The 20,084-nt window shown below is 47.0% G+C and overlaps 7 protein-coding genes across 7 annotated transcripts; 2 read left to right on the top strand and 5 right to left on the bottom strand.

Annotated features, from left to right (window-relative positions):
* Positions 1-782: 782 nt before the first annotated feature.
* Positions 783-5,018, top strand: N7496_000316 (serine/threonine protein kinase; the record flags this gene model as incomplete). The annotated part of the gene is made up of 4 exons (XM_056693247.1): positions 783-1,102; positions 1,171-1,921; positions 1,991-4,913; positions 4,975-5,018. 4 exons carry the CDS (start codon positions 783-785, stop codon positions 5,016-5,018), a joined length of 4,038 nt encoding a protein of 1,345 aa, XP_056559976.1.
* A 2,629-nt stretch (positions 5,019-7,647) lies between these two features.
* N7496_000315 (uncharacterized protein) lies at positions 7,648-8,007 on the bottom strand (the record flags this gene model as incomplete). The annotated part of the gene is made up of 1 exon (XM_056693246.1): positions 7,648-8,007. The coding sequence occupies one exon, from the start codon at positions 8,005-8,007 to the stop codon at positions 7,648-7,650; it is 360 nt and encodes a 119-aa protein (XP_056559975.1).
* Positions 8,008-9,046: 1,039 nt separating this feature from the next.
* Positions 9,047-10,016, bottom strand: N7496_000314 (RTA1 domain-containing protein; the record flags this gene model as incomplete). Its single annotated transcript, XM_056693245.1, has 3 exons — positions 9,047-9,119; positions 9,177-9,251; positions 9,310-10,016. The coding sequence occupies 3 exons, from the start codon at positions 10,014-10,016 to the stop codon at positions 9,047-9,049; spliced, it is 855 nt and encodes a 284-aa protein (XP_056559974.1).
* A 330-nt stretch (positions 10,017-10,346) lies between these two features.
* N7496_000313 (Zn(II)2Cys6 transcription factor domain-containing protein) lies at positions 10,347-11,754 on the bottom strand (the record flags this gene model as incomplete). The annotated part of the gene is made up of 5 exons (XM_056693244.1): positions 10,347-10,716; positions 10,763-10,792; positions 10,848-11,518; positions 11,572-11,648; positions 11,727-11,754. 5 exons carry the CDS (start codon positions 11,752-11,754, stop codon positions 10,347-10,349), a joined length of 1,176 nt encoding a protein of 391 aa, XP_056559973.1.
* A 1,223-nt stretch (positions 11,755-12,977) lies between these two features.
* On the bottom strand, positions 12,978-14,829 carry N7496_000312 (putative maltose permease (MalP); the record flags this gene model as incomplete). Its single annotated transcript, XM_056693243.1, has 4 exons — positions 12,978-13,089; positions 13,164-13,416; positions 13,506-14,536; positions 14,612-14,829. The coding sequence occupies 4 exons, from the start codon at positions 14,827-14,829 to the stop codon at positions 12,978-12,980; spliced, it is 1,614 nt and encodes a 537-aa protein (XP_056559972.1).
* A 1,143-nt stretch (positions 14,830-15,972) lies between these two features.
* Positions 15,973-17,631, top strand: N7496_000311 (uncharacterized protein; the record flags this gene model as incomplete). Its single annotated transcript, XM_056693242.1, has 1 exon — positions 15,973-17,631. The coding sequence occupies one exon, from the start codon at positions 15,973-15,975 to the stop codon at positions 17,629-17,631; it is 1,659 nt and encodes a 552-aa protein (XP_056559971.1).
* Positions 17,619-19,726, bottom strand: N7496_000310 (Zn(II)2Cys6 transcription factor; the record flags this gene model as incomplete). Its single annotated transcript, XM_056693241.1, has 4 exons — positions 17,619-18,399; positions 18,467-18,559; positions 18,751-19,380; positions 19,449-19,726. 4 exons carry the CDS (start codon positions 19,724-19,726, stop codon positions 17,619-17,621), a joined length of 1,782 nt encoding a protein of 593 aa, XP_056559970.1.
* Positions 19,727-20,084: the final 358 nt, after the last annotated feature.

The raw sequence follows: 20,084 nt of genomic DNA, 5'->3' as shown, positions 1-20,084 counted from the left end.
TCGATAGGAAAGTTGCGGGGAATGGGTAGTGACTTATCCTATGAGACGACAGCTAAAATAACGGGGAACCCGATGATGAGATCTATTTGAAATGGTTCTCGGAGATTTGGAAAAAAAAAAAAAAAAAAAAAAAGCTGGGAACATACCCCGCAGCTCATGCAGGTAACCCCCCATTAAGTCTATGCGATGTTTAGAGTTTCCTGGTCAGTCTCCTGTTAGCCTGCACACCAGGATGCAGATACGCACCCTACGGCGGTGCGTAGCGGCCATTCTCCAGTGCATAATTCATAAGTAAATTTACCGGCAGAATATTGATTACGACCAAGTCCAACCTCGCATGCACAGCTCAAGAAGGAGGTTTCTCCACAATTGAACCATGTACTTTCGAGGAAGCCACATGATCTCTCGAGAGGGCTTATCAAATTCACGTTTACAATAATCTATGTAACACATAAGGGCTTCGTTGTTGGGCAGGATTAAGGCCAGCTTGTGAGGGGGAAGAAATGATCCTTGGCGGTAGGAGGAGTGGGGAAGGCCTAGTATTAAGGGAGGAGTGTGATCACATGACCAAAAATCAGGGGGTTATCACGTTATTTTGCCTGAGGGTTAAGGCATCAGTAGAAGGGCGGCCCCAGAGGCGGTCAAACTTATGCATGATTTAGCACAACAACGCCGTACGCACCCACTGCGATTGCTCACCCTTCCGCATCACCCTCACGCCTTTCGGCTAGCACTCTTCACATCACATACTATACGAATTCAGTGGGGATAAAACTCGAAATATGGACAGCATTAAGATAGATTCTGAGGCTTTCGAGCCTCTTGACTTGACAGCCTTTGAACAGGGGTCTCTTGACTCCAGCTACTCCTTTGTGGGGCTGACTATGAGCACGCGAGTTAGTAAAGACCCCGAACCCTCAGAAAGAGCCAATCAAACTGTCGCGGGAATTGGTGTCGAGCAATTCTTTGAATTTTGTTTCGATTCCGGAGTCAGGGTCTATCCAGAAAACAAGTTCGCAAAGGGTCGGTTTCTCGGTTCCGGTGCTACGATGGCCGTATATGAAGGCACCTGGAAGGAGACTGGAAGCCCAGTAGCCCTCAAGTAAGCTTCTATGCTATCGAGGAAGCAGATAGCTCTTTATGATAGCTTACAATTTTTCCATCATCTAGATACTTCAAAAATGCACTGTGGGCTAGTGAGAACATGAAGCAGTCCTCCACGCATGAGCATCGACGTCTGTTAGAAGCCTGTATGCTTGAACTACGGGTTTTATCAGATACCCGTGCGAGAATTCATGAAAATATTCTCACTCTCGAGGCCGTTTCGTGGACTATGCAAGACGGTGTAATCTACCCGATACTCATCACAGAATTGGCATGTAAGAAACATCCCACTCTAGCAAGCCTAATCAAAGATCTGTCGCCTTCACTTGATATCCGGTATGAACTAATTCGGGATATTGTCGAGGGGCTGCTACTCATTCACGACCTGGGAGTGGTATACGGAGACATCAAGCCAGAAAATATTCTGATATTTTCGTCACAATCACCTACATCGCGTCCAATTGCGAAGCTATCCGACTTCGGATTTTGTCAGGCGACCAATACTTCTCAGCTTGAGGCTGGGGGGACGCCGTATTGGAATGCCCCTGAATGCTTGTATGATGCACCGCCGGACCTTAAAAAGTTTGCATTCACAACTAGCCGGGATGTGTATACACTGGGACTGTTGATGGCTTATATATTAACGGGGGAAAAGCCATTTGGCGCACTCAGCAAGGAGGGTATCATGGAAATGAAGTTGAGAAATCAAGTATTCAGAATGATATCCTCAAAAATCAAGAACATAAGGCGCATTCCCGGACCAAAGACCACTTTGTTGGCCCAGGCTCTGCTGGACATCGTTCCACAGACAACTGTGGTAAGTCCAGAGAACAGACCTTCCCTGCGGGCAATCCTTGGGTCTTTACTGTAAGTGTGCATCTTTCAGATCCTCTCGAGCAACGTTCTTATGGGAGACAGCCCGCACACCGAAGAGAGGGACTCGCTCCGAGAAGTCGACAGTAAATGGCGCATCAAGGGATCCATTCTCACATATCGATTTTCGAGGCTGGCATCGAATATAGGCAGCTGGGATCTCGACTCACAGCTTGATGTGTCGACGCCACCAGAGTTGCGACAGCAGCTTTATGAGCATGCGTTGAAGGTGGCCAACCATGGGGGTCCGGTGGACCGAGTCAAAGCCATGGATCGCCTGGGGATGTTCTTCCTCAACGCCTTTGGAACCCCTAAAAGTCTTCAGAGTGCCTTCACCTGGTTCTGCCGAGCCGCAAATGATGGGTCCGTAAAAGGAATGGAGATGGTTTTTAGGATCGAAAAAGCGACAAAGCACACCCCTTTGTCATTGGCTGCAAGCATAACGACGGACACCCGGGTGAAGTGGGTGATGGCCTGTCTGCTGGGCTCTTTTACGTCTTCTTATAATCCTCGACTCTGTCCAGAGTGTGTAGATATCAATGATATCGACTCGCGTGTGACTGAAGTCCTGAAATCCGCTGACCCAACTATGCTCTTGGATGCATTGCAGGACGATATCGAAACAAATATCATAGCATTGCGCACCATGAACGACAAGAAGTCAATTGCTGCGGGAAAAACGCTACAACATGCTCAAAAGCTCTCGCAAGGTTCTCCCCACATTCAGTCTATCCTAGATGCCGTCTGTGACGATAACGAAGAGGCCCTGGATCGTCTACTCCTGCAGAAGAGACCTCTGCCGTTAGGTTTTCTCGACCTCCTAGTGACAGTATCGGCGGATAGAGATCGCCAGAGTGTTTTGAGAAGTCTGATTCTGAACCACGGAACGAATCCCGACACGATCGAAAAATTGAGTGGACGAAAAACCACCAGTCTAGAGGATGCCATAATGCGTGATGACTATCGCATGGCTGTAACATTGATAAACTGTGGTGCAGATACAAGAAAATTGTTGGAACAATGGATTATGGACTTCGTCCTCCAAAGGGGTACTCCTACTATGATGCGACTTGTCCTGGGACTCTGGCTCTCCCTCGATATCAAATCTGACAATGGGAGTTCTCGGCGCACCTCCAGTATCTGCCACCAATTCCTCAACGGGATCTCTGCTGCACTGCCTGTGATGTACAATCAACTGGCTGTGATGTACGATCAGACAAAAATTCCTCCAGATTCTAATCAACTACCAGCGTTGTTCCACGCAGTTGCCTTTAACTTCTTGGACCAGCTGCAGGTGCTGCTAATAAACGGAGCTGACCCTAATATTCGGTTCCAAGGAATCACTCCCATTCACCTTGCCGTAAGGCTGCTACGCCCCACAGCCGTACTTCTTTTGTTAGAGTTTGGAGCCAATCCGAATTCTCGCAACTCACGAGAGGGATATATTACGCCTTTGCACGCTCTTTCGCAAGACTCCATGTTCACTCTACCAGGGATACTCGAAAGAACAAACCAAAGCGTCGATTTCCTTGGCAGACAACAGCAGAAGGACGTAGACGACCGGACAGAGCTCATGCAACGGAGATCTTTGATAATACATATCCTTTTGAAATACGACGCGGATCCTGCAGCTTGCTGTATTGATGGATTCACACCATTAATGATGTCTATGATCAGTCCAGTTCCGGATTCGGACTCGGTTTTTGCATTGCTAGTCCAGAGCGGAATATCACTCAATGATCGCACAACACGCGGCGAGACTATTTTGCATGTTGCAGCGCGGGTGAAAGATGTCAGTTTGCTTCGACGGATTTTATCTCTTGCAGGGCCGAAGCTGATCAATTGCCGGGACAATACACTCTCAACTCCATTATTCCTCGCAGCGCAGGATGGAGATGCCCCGGAGGTGGTTGAGGTTCTCCTTTCCAATGGCTCTCAGGTCGGTATTAGGGGAATGCTGAACCTCTCCCCCCTTGACATTGCGCTCTTGGAAGGGAACAAGCGCAGTCTCAATGTTCTTTTAGACCATGTAGCGAAGCTTCCAACCGACGAGCGGCGCCGGTTACTCACTACCAGAGATACCTGGGGGAGGACCGGGATTCACATCTGTCTAGCCTCGGATGACTATGAACTGGCATGCACTTACCTTCGCCGAGTTCTCAGACTGGAGCGGTACTTCTCATATCGTTTACTCACCTCACGCGATTACTCCAACGCCACACCCATCGATTATGCCCGCAAAGTTGGAAATGGAGCAGCCTTAAGGACAATTATAGATCATTTTATCCCGAGCAGGCTTGGCCCTGTCAGATTGTCAATTCTGCCTCCGTGGCAGAATCCAGAATTTGCCGCAGACGAAGATCTGATGTTGTCTTCATTAAAGGTCTATCAATCGTTGCAAAAGATCTTGAATGAACCAAGTCGCGAAGAAATTGCCAGCTGCTATGATGCACCTGAGTTCAGTCACCCAGAAACGAAATTGACAATTGTAGAGGAAGAATGGGAAAATTTCCTCGAAGAGTGTCAGCGAGAGCATGGAATCAAGAGCATAAAGGCCATCCAATGCATGAACTACCTCGGCACAGCAACAGAAAGGCATGGGCGATTGAAAAAAGCCCAAGGCATTTATTTTAGAGGATGGACAATTGCGCGTGCGCTGTTGGGCGACCAGAGCGTTTACACTCAAGATTTTGCGTGCAAATTCCTTCGTGTCGCCAAGGACAGGGGAGTTGATGAATCTGTCAGCGCAGACATAGCACAGTGGCATAAGCTTCACGGACGCAATACTTTGAAACCAAGTCATTTTGAATTCTGCCATAGCGCCGAGGACGCGGAAGAAAAAGCTACTAACCTCATGATTGATGACGTCCTGAATAAGGTTTCACGACAATGTGACCGGTGGAAATGTGGCAAGAGAGCCAAATTTGCGTGTCCAGGTAATTGCATGTCAGCCGTCGGGATGCGCGAAGTACTAAATGCACAACTTTTAGGTTGCAGGCACATTCATTATTGCTCCGAGATATGTCGTGTCGCCGATATGACTGACCCAAAGGTTCAACACCACTTAGCTTGCATACTTGCTGAGCCCATTGCATCTTCTCTGGCACTTAAATTCATTCCTGAAAGCCCTGTCCATAGTTCGATCCGCTCCTTTTCGCAGCAAATATGGGACAGGTTTCGGGAAAGCTGTCTTCATGCCCCAGGTGTTTTACCGCTACTGAAAAAGTTCTTCATCATCTCCCTGGACGCTGAGGAGCAACTTACAACCCCTGTCCACGCCCCGTTGGAGCAGAATACCCTCCTGTACTGGAGAGAATCGGCGCACGAGGTTCGGTATTCAATGCACCAAAACAGCCCTTGGTTTCCTTGTACGGAAGGAAGAATATATACCTCATATTTGGCTGGACCGTTATGCATACGACGTGTCAATGACAAGACAGGGGTCTCCTCGGACAAAAGAAAGGATCTTACCTTGGGTTGGGGCATAGTGTTAGATTATAATCTTGAGGAACTCGAACCGTTATTTTTCGAAGGTTTCAAGGCTAGCAAACCCACAAGACCAGAATTTTAAGGAAAGCGAAGAAGAGAAAACAAGGGGAAAAAAAATCAATAATGAAGAAGGAAGGACAGAAAGGAGGCAGCAGAACATCTCATAAATCGGGAATACGTACCACTTCAATATTTTCTGGCCTTTTAGCTTCTGTTTTGCCTCTTTTATTCCTATACTTCTTCCACCTCTCTCCGAGCTTTTTGTCAGTTTTCTTGTATCTCTCTCTCCTATTATAGCGTCTATCAAGTCTTCTAATACACCATTTACAGATCGTGTATTTCAACTGCTAAGAGACTAAATCCTGTAAGAAAACTAATGCTATTCGAATTTTCCACCCAACGCTAGGAAACGGTAAATTCGACGCTGAAGACGGCCACTCTTGACGCTGTTTTAAGCATGTTTTTACTCGTTAAGTAACGAATTACATTGTATGTGTACTATAAGATGAACTAACCAACCACTCTATTTCATGCCTTCAAGATCCACGAGTCACGAAATAAACCCTCATGGCTTTGGTCCAGCATCTCAAATCTCCGTTTTCCATGAGCTATGCCAGTCTATGTCTGTGAAGCTAAAAGCGTCTCGGGCCGAAAAGCATGCATCCACTGGACAATATATCTCGCAGGAGGTCTGCGCATTTCGAGCCCTTTCAATCAGTTCCAGAACGCTGTGTCGTAGCTCATCTATTATTGAATTTACCGGTCTGACTCCGTCACAACAAGAAATAAGTTCACCTGCCTAATAGAGACGTAATATATCATCGGAAATTCGGTCAACACATTCTTGCAAACGCTTAAGGAGAGAATAGCATTTACGATAGTACGCATTGTGGGCTTGTTAGCGTCCGATATCACGGACGATTTGCGTAATCTCATCCATTCTTCTGTTAGCGTGTAGGACTGTTGTAATAGAAGGTAAAATACAGTCTATGAACGTAAATATACACCTGAAGGTGTACAATGCTAGGACTAAAGACAAGCATGCGGTTTGCATGACGGGATAAGGCCTCAACGGTTAAAAGGGCAACTTAACCTTTGTCCTTTTTTCAACAAAACGATTCCAGACTAGCCGGGAACGTTATGATGCTTCAAATTATATTCTACATCAAGCTATAACGTATTAAAAGCTGATGACTTTCCCAGAAATAGTTGCTCGAATTTTAACCGCAATGAACTTCTCCGCTATTCCGAACCTACACGACTACGCAGTTCTCGCAGCCATTAACATCTTTAGACTGTCTTATTTCTCCTAGTTTTCCCTTCAGCTTCTTACTTTTTATTTTCCATCATCACCTAGAGCAATAATCAGCAGCGTATCTATAATCTTTCTCAGTGCTAGGGTCATTGTTTAGCACTCATTAAGTCTGATTTACCGTGGGTTCACCGCCTTCCAGTGTAATAAGGCATACGGATAGAAAAAGATAGAATCGGCTAGGCTTTTACTTTTGATATAGGCAAGCACTTTACCTACTATGGTTCTGCTCTTCGAAAATCGCCCATAGATACAACTCGGCTATTCGTCCGCCTTAACGGTAGCTACAGTTAAGAGTCTTATGGATTTTTTGCTTTCTAATTTCCGCTCATCCGTCATAAAGATCCAATTTCCTCGTCGGTATGTTTCCCTGGGTTCGCTTTCGTTAGTGCCAATAATACTCTCGCTAGGAATCAGAAAGCGCCGTCTCCCTTAGTCAATCAATTTGCGGAGATGTCCTTATATAACACTCTGAGTGGGGCGTTCTATCTCCTTCAACCACTTGAACGAATGAGAGTTATTTAAGGTTAGAAGCCTAGCCTCTACATCTTGCACCTAGTAATAACTTACAATATGGTATCTTACTCGAGAGTTATTTTCGAGGCTATGCAGGGTTCTGCAGCATGAATTACTCCATATTACCACCAATTGACCCTTCAATTGGTACCAAGGAGCGTTCCGCGATTGGCCAGTGAATTGGAAAGGAATTTTGTAACTTGGAACCTTCGCCTTCCACTTAGCTACCTTCCGGTGGCTCAGAGAACCTTGGTCTGCTGGCTATATCCCGATACACCTGGAATGAAATTGATTGAGATCGTCCATCGAGCCAGTCCGCTCGGATCGCCTACCAACCATGCTTCCAAGGTTGTTCAACCAACCAGCTCGATCGGGTGGTCTTCAGGGACGAAATTTACCGCTATTTCTGTAGCACCAATACCACGGTTGAGGTCATCAATTGAGCCGGTTCGATTGGATCGTTTATCGAGCCAGTTTCCAAGGTTGTTCAACCAACGGGCCCAATCGGGGTGGTCTTGACGTGCGGAATTTACGGCCATTTCCGTAACGTCGATGGCACGGTTGAGATCGTCCATCGAGCCGGTCCGCTCGAAACGTATACCCAGTGAGATTCCAAGGTTGCTCAACCAGTCCGCTCGATTAGGGACGTCTTGAGAGGTGGAATTTACTGCTTTATTAACCGCACGGTTGAGATCTTCCACTGAGCCGGTCATCTCAAATCGACTACCCAGCTATATTCTAAGGTTATTCAGAAAAGCCGCTTGATCGGGGTGGTCTCATGCCCACATTCGGTACTTAGCCTAGTCTCGGGATAAGCAACAGGCTATCAGAAATGCAAGTTCTACGTCCAGTTGGTCAGAAATCAGGATATAGTAAAGGGGGCTAAGTGAGATAAGAATGAGTTCGGGAGAAGCGAGTATCTAGGGCGGGCGAAACGCCCTTAGCTTTCTAATTTTTTTGTTTTTTAATTAATCCGGCAGTCTTGCAATGCATCGGGGTGGTATAGACTTTTTTTTATTCAATCTAAACCTTGGAAAATGTTATATTACGGCTCTACTAGATACTAAGACACTTTATCATAATATGTGGGCTTTTATGGGTTGAATTTGTATAAAAATGATATCGTGAGTGAGTCAACTGTGTCGCTGGGACACATCCGTATCTCTCACAAAATGGCCCCGAGAACCGAGGGGCAACTAGTAGGCTGACGCCCCGGGTTTAGCGCGATAGATGAATCAGTTTCAGTCTACTCTCCACTAAGATAGCGTACAGCTTCCTCCGAGAAACTTATATAGTAGATGGGAACCATTACCTGAATGTTTAGATATATCTCAAACCCAACAATCCCATGGCAAGGTAGAGTCGCCCTCAGAGCCGCCCCCGAGTTGGTGGATACATGATCCGGATTTTCACTGCGAAAATTCAACAGTCTGACAATCCCTTGATTCAAAATCAAGATTGCATGAGTGATGGTGTCTTGCATTAAGCTCCATTTCATATATCATGTCTGAGGGTATAAAATTATTTCGATATTTCTAAAGAAGTCATGCACAGTGTGTTCTATCGAACACTATCTCTGGCAAGCTTTTTGATATGTAACCTCTTTGGTAAGTAAATGTATTTCTATACTAAAGGCGATGGTATATGATTTGTGTAAAACCCGTACAGATCAGAATGCACATTAGACAATATAGAATAAACAAGGGCTCATCCTATATGTGCCTTGTGGAAAAATGATACTCTCCTCGAAGCTCATTTCCGCACAAAAGGACAGGTGAAGTAAGGATGTAAGATTGTGAGAATGACGACTGCAATCGTAATCATCCTGATTGAAGAAAACAAGTCAGCCGATCATCTGCAGATATATGCCCTCGAGACTTACGCTCCGTCTAGAATCAGGAATTCTGTCTCCTTTTGCATCAGCGGGTTCCCCCAACCGCCAGCCATTTCAGGCAAACTAGAACAAATCAATAACACGCATAGAGGAAAGCAAGTGCGTCGCAGGCAGGACTAACCGATAAATGCAACGGATAAGGACTGTCAAGTAGGCAATAATCTCTCCTACACAGAAAAAATAAAACTTGCGAACCTCACTTTCTTCAAGTTTTTCAGCTTGAACCTCCTGGAATTGCCGGCCTTTCCGTACTCGAAATACAAAGTCCATTCCGAGTACTCCACAAACACCCATGGTGGCGACCTGAAAGGCGATACCAGAAATCATGATATTATTCCCCGCATCCAGAAGAGCTTTGTTCGTTCGCTTTGCAGACCCCGCAACACCGCCACCAGCAGCTTGGAGAATAATGGAGCCAACGTCGCAACCAACGAAGATCCACGGGTAAAGACGAGGCGGTAGACGCGATTTCTCAGGGCCGACAAACAAAACGATATGTTTCAAAGACCAATAGATCCCAGCTGCCACAAACGATGGAGCAAGGATCAGACACACGATTTGCATCTGGAAGCCACCCATGTCCCAAGGGTTATTGTGCATCTGAATACGGCCGATGTACCCTATCAATTCCAACAGACTACCCACGGTAAGAGCAATCGTGAACATTACTTGCCGGGACTTGATGCCAATGACAAGGTTCAATATACAACAAAGACCAAATACCGCGGCGAAGAACGCGTTGGCACCTAGATTGGGTGTATATCCATAGGTGGTTGCGGCGACTGGGCATTCTGGCGAGACCGCCTTGCAATTCGTGGTGTCCAGCATTTTAAGAAAAACCGTCACAGTGGACGACAGAATAGTGAGGATGAGTTGTCACGCTTTGAATTTGCAACTCTATATATATTGATTGATCCTCCCGTATCTCGTATCGTATAGAGCGTGTTCGTCGTCGTTCTCGTTTTCGTATTGACCCACTTTTCCAAGAGCCTTGATGGCTTCTGGTTGGTGACTCTAAGACCACGTAAATTTTTGTAGTGTGAGATGAAAATACTGAAAGCATGAATTACCCTTTATTGCTCTCTAGAGGCTCAAATATTTAAAGTTAGATGCATAGGAAATGAGGATTTTATATCATATTTGTATATCCTAGAAAAATTATGTATTCACTGCCAATTCCATCCAAGTGATCAAGTCTTCCCACTGAGAAGACACATCATTTTTGCGAGGCAGGACAGCCAGGACTAGACGTTTCCCAGAATCTTTGATAGGCCATCGCTCCGAATGTAAGTGCATTCCAAGTCCATGGAATAATAGAATAATACGAGCCATCCAATCACCCTGTTTGAGCAGATCAACAAAAGCGTCGCTCACTTCCAAAGAAAAATTGAGAGATCCAATTCTCATTTGCCAGGCCTCAATAGATTCCTTGAGAATCTGAAAAGTGTTCTTGAGCACCATCTCTTTTTCGGGATTCCCATGTACTATCCCACGGCCGAATACCGCCAGTCTTTCCAAAATAGACCTACTTTGGGTTAGTTGGGGCATCTTGTTTGCGTGCAAGGATCTCATACTTATGTAGATTGGTAAACTTGACATCATAACTATAATTATATAGGTTAGTCAATAGTAGAGCGCATTCGGTGTATGGATGTTGACCTTTCCTCCTGGTGGACTGCTATATGACCATTCTGTAACTCGGTATCAGAGAATGGATTGGCTTGAGGTCGGTCGGACTGATTTCCTAGAAAGCGGGTCATCTTCAACATGGCCCGTGTTTCCAGGAAGTCATCCAAAGGGTCTCTTGAGGTCTCCTTATGTGAGACGGTTTGGTAACCCATGACAAAAACCATGTTGCAAATGGAGCAGACGAAGCTTGCCCGGCTACCTTCTGATGATATGAGCTTGAGGCTCTCACGGAAACCAGCAAGGGCACGAGTGTGATATTGTAAGGCAGAACGTAACCAAGTTTGGGATTCATCGGTACCGAGTGTAGAAGAAGCTAGGTGTAGGGCTGCCAAAGCAAGAACGAAATCCATGACGTATTCGTGTGAGGTTGCTACCTTTGGCACCCAGGAAAGCCAAAAGAATTGAAGTTGTGGATCAGTCGTCAAAGTATGGCTAGTGGTCAGGAGATAATGATAGAAAAGCTTCATCTCATAGAGCCTTGATGGTGTTTCTGATTTGACATTGCATGATGTCGAAGAATCATCTGAATTGAGCTGAGTTCGTGACGAGCGCTCCCCCTTAGCTTTTTCAGGGGCTGAAGGATACAAACACTCTAGCCCGCGTCTGATGCAGAGACTACATGAAGGTCGAGCTTCATCGCACTGATGATCCTTCAGTGAGCATTCTCAGGGAAAATATAGGGACATAAACTGACTTTTGTATGCCGCTCTTTGCATGCGATACAGCCCTTGCGGGATTTTGTATGACTCCGCCGGCACACTAGAACATTTTCTACCACTTTAGCCCCCTCACATTAAGGAGATCCCACCATGACAATCAAAATAATTGAATGATATCTCTATTACGTACCGCTTCGATCCTTGGGGAGCTTATCCATTTGATAGCTTTAATTTAACAAAATAGGAACTGTTTGAAGCTTGTTAGAGATGAGCTGCCGGGAGCTTGAAAAGAGAGAAGAATGTGTAACTTCCTTGCGGCTTTTAAGCCACAATGAAATGCGTAACTCATGTAACAGAAAAGCAACTTTGCCTACCTAGATATAAGCTCTTTAAAAAATAAGCATAGCCTCCTGTATAAATCTGTATCACGACAAGAAGGTGTAGTATGGAAGCTTGCGACACAGAAGGCTAAAGCGGGACTGGCGGGAGGAGAGAAAGGAAGCTAGTGATTGATTACCAGAACTACCAATCCATTGCACGTGATTCCACGGTTCCCCACGATAAGATAACGTTGGAGATCCCGAGACCGAGTTACTTAGAGTTCAGAGGCGGTGGGTAGAAATTAATGAATTAGTTATCAATTTAATACCGTTTCTACTCCGTATGTAGTTTCCTATTCTATTTATAGATAACCTTCTTACAATCTAGTGTCGAGGGTGAATTACTCTTACTAAGGATCTTCCTTTTGGTATAGAGAGAAAGGGCTACCTCTTTTAATTATTCATACCTCTTTTCCTGTCTCTAACTAATTAATCTGTATAAGAATCAAAGAAAGACGAAATCTGTCGAATCCGCTCACTTTCACGCTTTTAATTATAAACTAAGAGGGATATATCGGCTTGAGCAGATTTCAAGGATATATCAACCAGATTACCTAAAGCCTTTTCTTAGCCTAGGCTTCTGCTTATGGAAAAAGGCTTTTTTACCCCCTCTAGGCTTTTTCCAGCTCACAGCGTTCTAGGTAACTACCCACTCCGAAGATTAGTCAACCCCCTCTGTACTGTGTGTCCTTCTGAGACAAACGCCTATCACCTTGGTCCTACAGTGACCCCCAGGAAGCACCAAGAGTTGCTGTATCTACGTGAATCTATCTAGGAGCTCTAGAGATCTAATTTTAGGCACTTGTATCTATTGTACACTTATTAAAATGAGCTGGCAACATTAAGTAGAGTACGTGTTGTTTAGTTGCATTATGTGATTAGGATCCGGAAGAGCATCTATTGTGAGGACGTGTCGTAGTTGTATACTGGACTGATTGCTTTCCATTGACAATTGACTGCTTCTTTCTCAGCCTCCGATACTAAATACAAACCGCTCCCGCTCAACTCGCGGCCAACGCTGGAATTTCGATGCACTGGGTACTAGGACTCGATTCGGGCTTTTAAACATTATCATTAGCCCTGACCAAACGTTGAGTTGCTGTCTCAGTCTTTGCGAAATGGATAGGCTTGATCTTGCGTTCAAATAGCTCATCAAGCTCAGCGGCGGAACGTCTGCATTTAAGTTAGCGGCTTATATTCACTGGGTCCTCTTTTAATGTAACCATTTAGTTGGAGCTGATACATACCCTTTAGTCTCAGGAAGAAGCAGCCATGTGCCAATCAGGAAAGGGAGGCCGACACCGGCATAGAACCAGCCAGTCTTGAAGCCCCAATTCCACTTATTGGCATTCACCATATATGGAGTGAGGACATTCATCACAACTCCGGCAACACAACTGACAGCAGCACCAAAGCCTGCCGTATGGGGTCGCAGGCGTAATGCCGAGGTTTCGGCAATATAACCCCAGCCAGCCGCTCCATTGGAGACCTGACCGACATCTAAGAGTTCCCGTAGTTAGTAAAAATACTCATGAACGGCATGCGGTAAGTTGGTCAATTGTCAGGGGTTGAAGGAGTCATGCACATACTCCAGAGACAAACAAATAGGACAAAGAGATTTTTGGACACGGTAGTCTGGGGAACCAGACCAAGGATTCCAATCACCACGCAACATGTCCATGTAGTGCTAGTGGCATAACACGCAATCTTACGTCGGCCAATCCGGTCAGACACGAGGACGACCGTAAGTAAGGTGGTGATGTTGATAGCAGACGTGATACACTTGATCTTGAAAGGATCCGAGAGACCAGCTTGCTGGAAGAAGTATGTACCAAAGGTCGCAAAGAGGGTAAGACCGATAAATTGCTGTGTCAAATTTGGCCAGAGGGATATGGCGGTCCGAAGCCCATCGGTCCCTCGGAAGATGGCGTACCAATGCTGACTCTTCTGTTCTTCCGCGACTTGCTTTTCATGTTCGACTGTCAGAACAAGTAATTCGTATTGCTGCTCCAGGTTGTAGTCCTTCACACCACGATTAAGCTTTAATAATTCTCTCTTCGCACGCTCGCCATCGCCTCGTGTGGCACACCAAGCCGGGGATTCAGGAAGAAAGACATAGATAATGATCATGATGCCAATCTGAATCCACTGAGTGTAGACCGGTGTCAGCCAAGTGGTGGGACTCTGTTTGCTCAACGTCTGGAGAGCGATATAAGCGAAGAAAGACCCGATAGTCCACCACAGACTATAGCACATCAAGAGACCACCACGGATACGAACTGGGGCACATTCCGAGATATAGACAGGCAAGGTTGACTGGAGGCAGCCAACACCGATTCCGGCGAGAAGTTTGGCGATGAGCCAGACTGGCCATGATCTTGCCAGACTTTCTGCCAGAACACTGGCTGTCAGAATGAGCCAGTAGGTATACATGGCGATTTTCCGACCAAATCTGCGAGATATGAAGGGAATCGTAACCATGCCTATGATTTGGCCGACCGACATGATGGAACTCCAGCCAGCCAAGACTGGAGACCCAAGGTATGGGGTTCCCTTGGCAGTGACATCCGTTGCGAATTGCTTGACAAAGCCTTGGTTGGCGATGATGCTTCCATTCATACTGGCATTGGCATATTCTATTAGCAAAATACTTGATGAAGGACTGGATCTTGTAGAGACCCCGGAGTCGGCGTACCCGATTTGATACCCATCCGTAGCAGCACTGAACGCAGCTGCAAAGCAGGTAATAGTTGCGACTTTGAACATCTTGGCTGTCTGCCACAGAGACAAGCTCTCATATCCCGAGGTTGCTTGGCCCATGGCGGCGGCATCGGCAGCCGTGTCATCCGGCTTGAACACCTGCTCGACATGATCTCGATGCTCAGCGTCAAATTTCGAATGAACAGAAGCCATTCTGATTTTCAAGAGACTGTGTAATCTGGATTCTGTGGTACACTGGAGAGATGTTCGAGTGAATCTGGGGTCGAAAGCAGTGCTTTATATATCTATTGCGGAGAAGACATGGTCGCGGTTAGCTTTCGACGATTCCCCACGGGGTTGGTTCAGATCAACCAACGTTTGAGTGGCGGCTGGGGACGGAGGTTTGGGCCACTTTTCGCTTGTGTCCCGGGGCCTATGGGGCCACTCGGTGTGACTCCTTGCCCCGTGTGTACCTCGAGATCCCGAATGATTCCACGAAGCCGATATCCGCGATCCACTGGATGAAGGTCCCCCCTCTGCGTGTCTTACCACTAGGATAGGGCTCTGACCTGACTGTTGAGCATCGTCTTTTCACATCTCACTGCATTGTCCTGGTTGATATCGTTGCCAATAAGGGGGTTCTTTCGATAGAGCTGGGTAGCGAGGCCAAAAAAATTGAACGCTAACTTCATGATTTCCATAGACTCGGGCATAACCTAATCTCAGACGCCCCGCTTTAAGATTTTCACACGCCAACTTTGATCGGGGAACATCCCGACAACTTTTCCCCAGGGAATTAGATATGGTGATACCCGAAATTGGTATGAACACTGTAAGTATAGATAGTTGACATAGTAGAAACCCATAGCTGACCAGTTGCAGTCAAACTTTAGATACAAGTTCTCGCAGCGAGAGGAGAAAATAAGGTTGAGTTAGTGATGATGTAATAAGCATTCTTCCAATCACAACCTTCCATCGGGGAAGTGCCCCGATCAACTCAAACCATCTGTTTCTGCCCCGAAACCTTGTGGAGACATCCAACCCCATCTGACGCGGATGATCAAAATTGAAGTTAACCAATTGTTAACACAGACACCGTTCTCTGTGGACGAAGATCTCCGGTGAACTGAGCCGATCGGTATATTGACGACCGAGGAGGAGGAGATCTCGCGGTGTCTCTCTACCGGGCTACTCTTGCAACCTGCCTTTATTCCATCGCAATCTCAATACTTGCACCAATCGGCGATATCGAAGTCAACCCGGCAGTTGATTAAAAGCTTGCTTTGAGCAGCAACATAGTACCCCCATTGCGGTCAAGGGATTCACAACGCATTCGTCAGCCCGACCAGCCATAAGATGGCAGAACAGAATTCCGACCAAAAGAATCCAACGGCTTGGAATCGGTCATTCGAAATTCTTGCGAACGAACTTCTTCCAGTGCTTCACCACTGGTCTCGGGTTCCTCAAAAGATCATCTCATTCACACCTACTCAAAGCCCTTCATTCTTCGGCCTTCGGCCCTCATCATCTAGCCATGCTGTCTCCGACCTTCCGTCCCTCACCTGGGGTAAAGATGCGGACTTTATTCTTGATTTCGGCATCCATATGGTTGGATATCTGAAATTCCGGCTCTCATCAGTAGGCGCACACATGGATGCCCCGTGTCGACTGCGACTCACCTTCGGAGAATCTCCTTTTGATGTCACAATGGGCATGGAGGGGGTGAAAACGTGGATTAGCACATCCTGGCTTCCAGATGAGATAGTCAATATCGATGAATGTCCTCAGGTTGTAGCACTCCCACGACGCTACTCCTTCCGCTACCTTCGCGTACAAGTCATCGATACTTCTCCGAAATACAAGGTCTCATTCTCCGAAATCAGTTGTGAATGTGTCAGTGCCATCGCCCAGGATCATGCCCTTGAGATGGTCGATTTTGGAAATCAACTTCTCCAGGATATTGATCATGTCAGCATCTCTACGCTCAGAGATTGTATGCAGACTGTCTTTGAAGATGGGCCTCGTCGAGACCGAAGACTTTGGATCGGTGATCTTCGTCTCCAAGCTCTAGCCAACTACAGCACACTGCGGGATTTCAATCTTGTCAAGAGGTGCATTTTCCAATTTGCGGCAGTTGTCCGCGAAGATGGCTCATTGCCGGCTTGTATATTCGAGAAGCCCTCACTATCCCCTTCGACTGATTATATCGTGGACTATGATGCTCTTTTCAGCGCCATTGTCTATGACTATGTGTCCGCGTCCGGCGACGTTGAAGCTGGGCACGCTCTTTGGCCAACCGTGTTGCAATGCGTCAAGCGTTCACTGTCAAGTCTCAATCCTAAAACACACGTCTTTGAAACAGAGCGAAGTCAGGGATTCAAGTTTATTGACTGGGCGTCGGATCTAGACAAAAATGCTGCACCGCATGGCTTGTTGGTGTATTGTCTCAAGAGAATCAACAGTCTCGCCCAAATACTAGGCAAAGAAGCACCCTACTTCGGTGTTGTGGATAAAATGACGGCTGCTGCAACAGTTTTCCTCAGGGATGGCGTTTTCATTTCTGGACCAGAGTCCCAGATTAGCTACGGCTCTGCAGCCTGGCTTGTTCTCTCTGAGGTGTTTGCTCCCGCAATTGCCCGTGGAGCGCTCATCAAGACGCTCAACCATCCCTTAGCTATGAAGCCCTTGACACCATACCTCTGGCACCACGTCTGCGACGCGCTTGTTCAAGTAGGCTGCTATGATGAGTGTCTCGATATCATCAAGTCATACTGGGGTGGCATGGTCGAGGCAGGAGCAGATACCTTCTGGGAGTGTTTTGACGCAGAGGATGCAAAGGCGAGCCCCTATGGTGATGTGCGCAATAACAGTTTCTGCCATGCCTGGAGCTGTACGCCTACATATTTCCTCAGGGGAAAGTTATTGCAAAGCGTGAACGGTAAAGTAACAGGCAAGGTCACAATGGGGGAGCTTGATAATCGATGGGTTGAACGGTCTCTAGCTCAACTATCATGAAACTCTTCAATGTTTCGGCAGATAAGTTTGTAACAGTCCGAGACGCCGCCCCTGGTTTCCTTCGAGAATATCTCCAAGCCATTCAGAAATGACATTATAACATCGTGCCAATTATCCGGAACCCACATTCGGGAGGCCGCATTGAGAGAAGGGAATTTGTAACTTCGCGCAGCGCCAATTAAAATTAGTGAGCATGCGGTGTTGTTTCGGACCCAGATCCATAGCCCATGGTCGAGTCTGTCCATTGAGCACATTGCTTGTAGTCTCCAGGCACAATACTGCAGGCCCTCGGAGGCTACAGACGCTATCTCATCGACCAATTCTGCGGGGAGATTCAGGCTGGAGTTCAGACAGATTCGCACAAAAGGTCGACATAGAAGCTCTCTTATGCATAGATATCGAGACCGCAGGATCCGTATCAACTGGTTCGGTTCAAACGTTATACTAGAGCTAGGTGGCGGGAATGAAATATCCGATGGTAGGGATTTGTACCAGTCTTCGAGCTGAGAGCCGAACAGTTTGTAGTCGTGGAGCATGGCCCTAGCTTGTGCTTCGTTGGGGGTATCGTCAACCTTGACTCTCACTTTGATGATGCGATTGATGAGGTGGCGGGCAGCTATATCCGCTAGATAATAGTACCAGGTTATGGTCTCGTTATCCAGGTTACTCAGTTGGGAATTATCGGGTGTTGGGGGTGAGGGAAACACGAGCTGGTCCTCTATGTGTTCTAGGACTGAGCCTGGAATTGCCAGTTCGTAGCGGACCTCACTGTATGGAAGTAACAAATATCTGTCAGATTTCATTGCGCCTTAGTCGTGAATCGGGTTATACATACACTTCCGACTTATATGTCGTGTAGAAGATGCTGTGCTCGATCGCAGACGAGATAGGCTGCGATGACGGCGATCGCGCAGAAAGTGTGGACTTTCTAAGGCAAAATTAGAATTGAAACACATACTGTGAGCATAATATCTTTCTAACCTGGCCACTATTGTAGAGTAGCAGCAGTTACCGGCCATTGTAAAGTGCACATAAACCATATCCTTCGCACAAAAGAATTAGCTAGAGAGTCCGCTAGATTGTCTAAAAAGACCTGCTGAAGCCAGTTCAGAGACTTACCCAGCAAGACACAAACACTGCGCAGACTCTAGCGTATTCTGACACATTGCACGCCCCAGTCTCTTGCATGCAACGCTCCAAAAGCGATATGCTACCATCACATCGTCATTAGGATCTGCCGTGGGAGGACTACTTGGAGTCTCTGTAGTCTTGTCCTGGCACAAGGCCCCAATGGCACAGACAAGAGCCACAAGACAAGTCCTCGTTGTCCAGTCGAACCCGTTTTCAGCGATGTGTGAGACATACTGGTCCAGGGTGGTCAGATCAAGTATCGGGTTCACATTGTGGACTACGCGACAGTAATTAGACTGGAATCTCGAGAGTTCGGAAAACTTTATCGGGGGAAGTTCGTCTGGCATTGGTATAGGTCGCCCATCATCTACTGGGATCGAGTCGAGACCGGGTTGAAAGACGTGCCATCCGAATATACTATCCAGCCCCTCTGAGAATTTGCCCTCGTGAGGACTGGCTGGGACGGGCACATTTTGTATGGGTTCATTCAAGCTCGATGACGGTATTGGCCCCTGGTGATTGCTGATATTGTTGGTGATAGTTTGCGGGGGTTGGTCTTTGACCAATTGCGTTAGTTGCTCGATGGCATGGAGGATTTGAACTCCCATATCATGGCACCTGGTACCCGGTAAAGGGCTCTTTGTCAGGAACACGTTGACCAATTCCAGGCATGAGCCGATACGTACAAACTCCGGTCTGTTGAGGCATCGGCAATGTCATATTGGCATGTAGAGCCGGTGCTGGCGCAGTAGCCACACACTGGTTGCCGTCCATCGCACCTAGTCTTCCGAGCGCGACATACCGAACACGCTACAGTAGCTCGGGTTCGAGGCCGTTGGGCTGGATGACTGCGAGTGCGTGTCGCAGTGGATTCTTCTTCGAATGTTTGGATGGCCTCAGTCCGGGTCCGCTTCCCGAGGAGGCTCGGGGGATTGCCCCGGGGACTCTGAGCTTGACGTCTCATCTGCAAAGTTCGTCGCTCTGCTTCAGCCAGAGTGTAGAAAATATCGGCTCTTCCCCGATGGTACGGGAGTAAGAATCAAATTAAACGAGTTGCACGGTTGGAATCATTGGTCCAATGATTGGGAGTCACGAGTCACGAGACTCACTGTGGTACACGCCACGCCAAGACCCGAGATCGGGGATCTTCCCCGACGGGGACCAACGCAGACCTCCTCACTATACAACATGTTGTTCCAGACTCTACCCCATGATCAAACAAGAACAATTGGCTCCCCGTGGGGCACTCTTCATTGAGACCCCTCACTTAAGTATCGACTCGGGAATCGCGATGGCTGCCGGCTTCTTTCTTTCGATTAGTT

Source organism: Penicillium cataractarum, assembly GCF_028827025.1.
Source record: "Penicillium cataractarum strain IBT 29864 chromosome Unknown utg000001l, whole genome shotgun sequence".
NCBI classification, from domain to species: domain Eukaryota; kingdom Fungi; phylum Ascomycota; class Eurotiomycetes; order Eurotiales; family Aspergillaceae; genus Penicillium; species Penicillium cataractarum.
The sequence above is the reverse complement of the archived record's forward strand: the minus strand, read 5'-3'. Positions and strand labels throughout refer to the sequence as shown.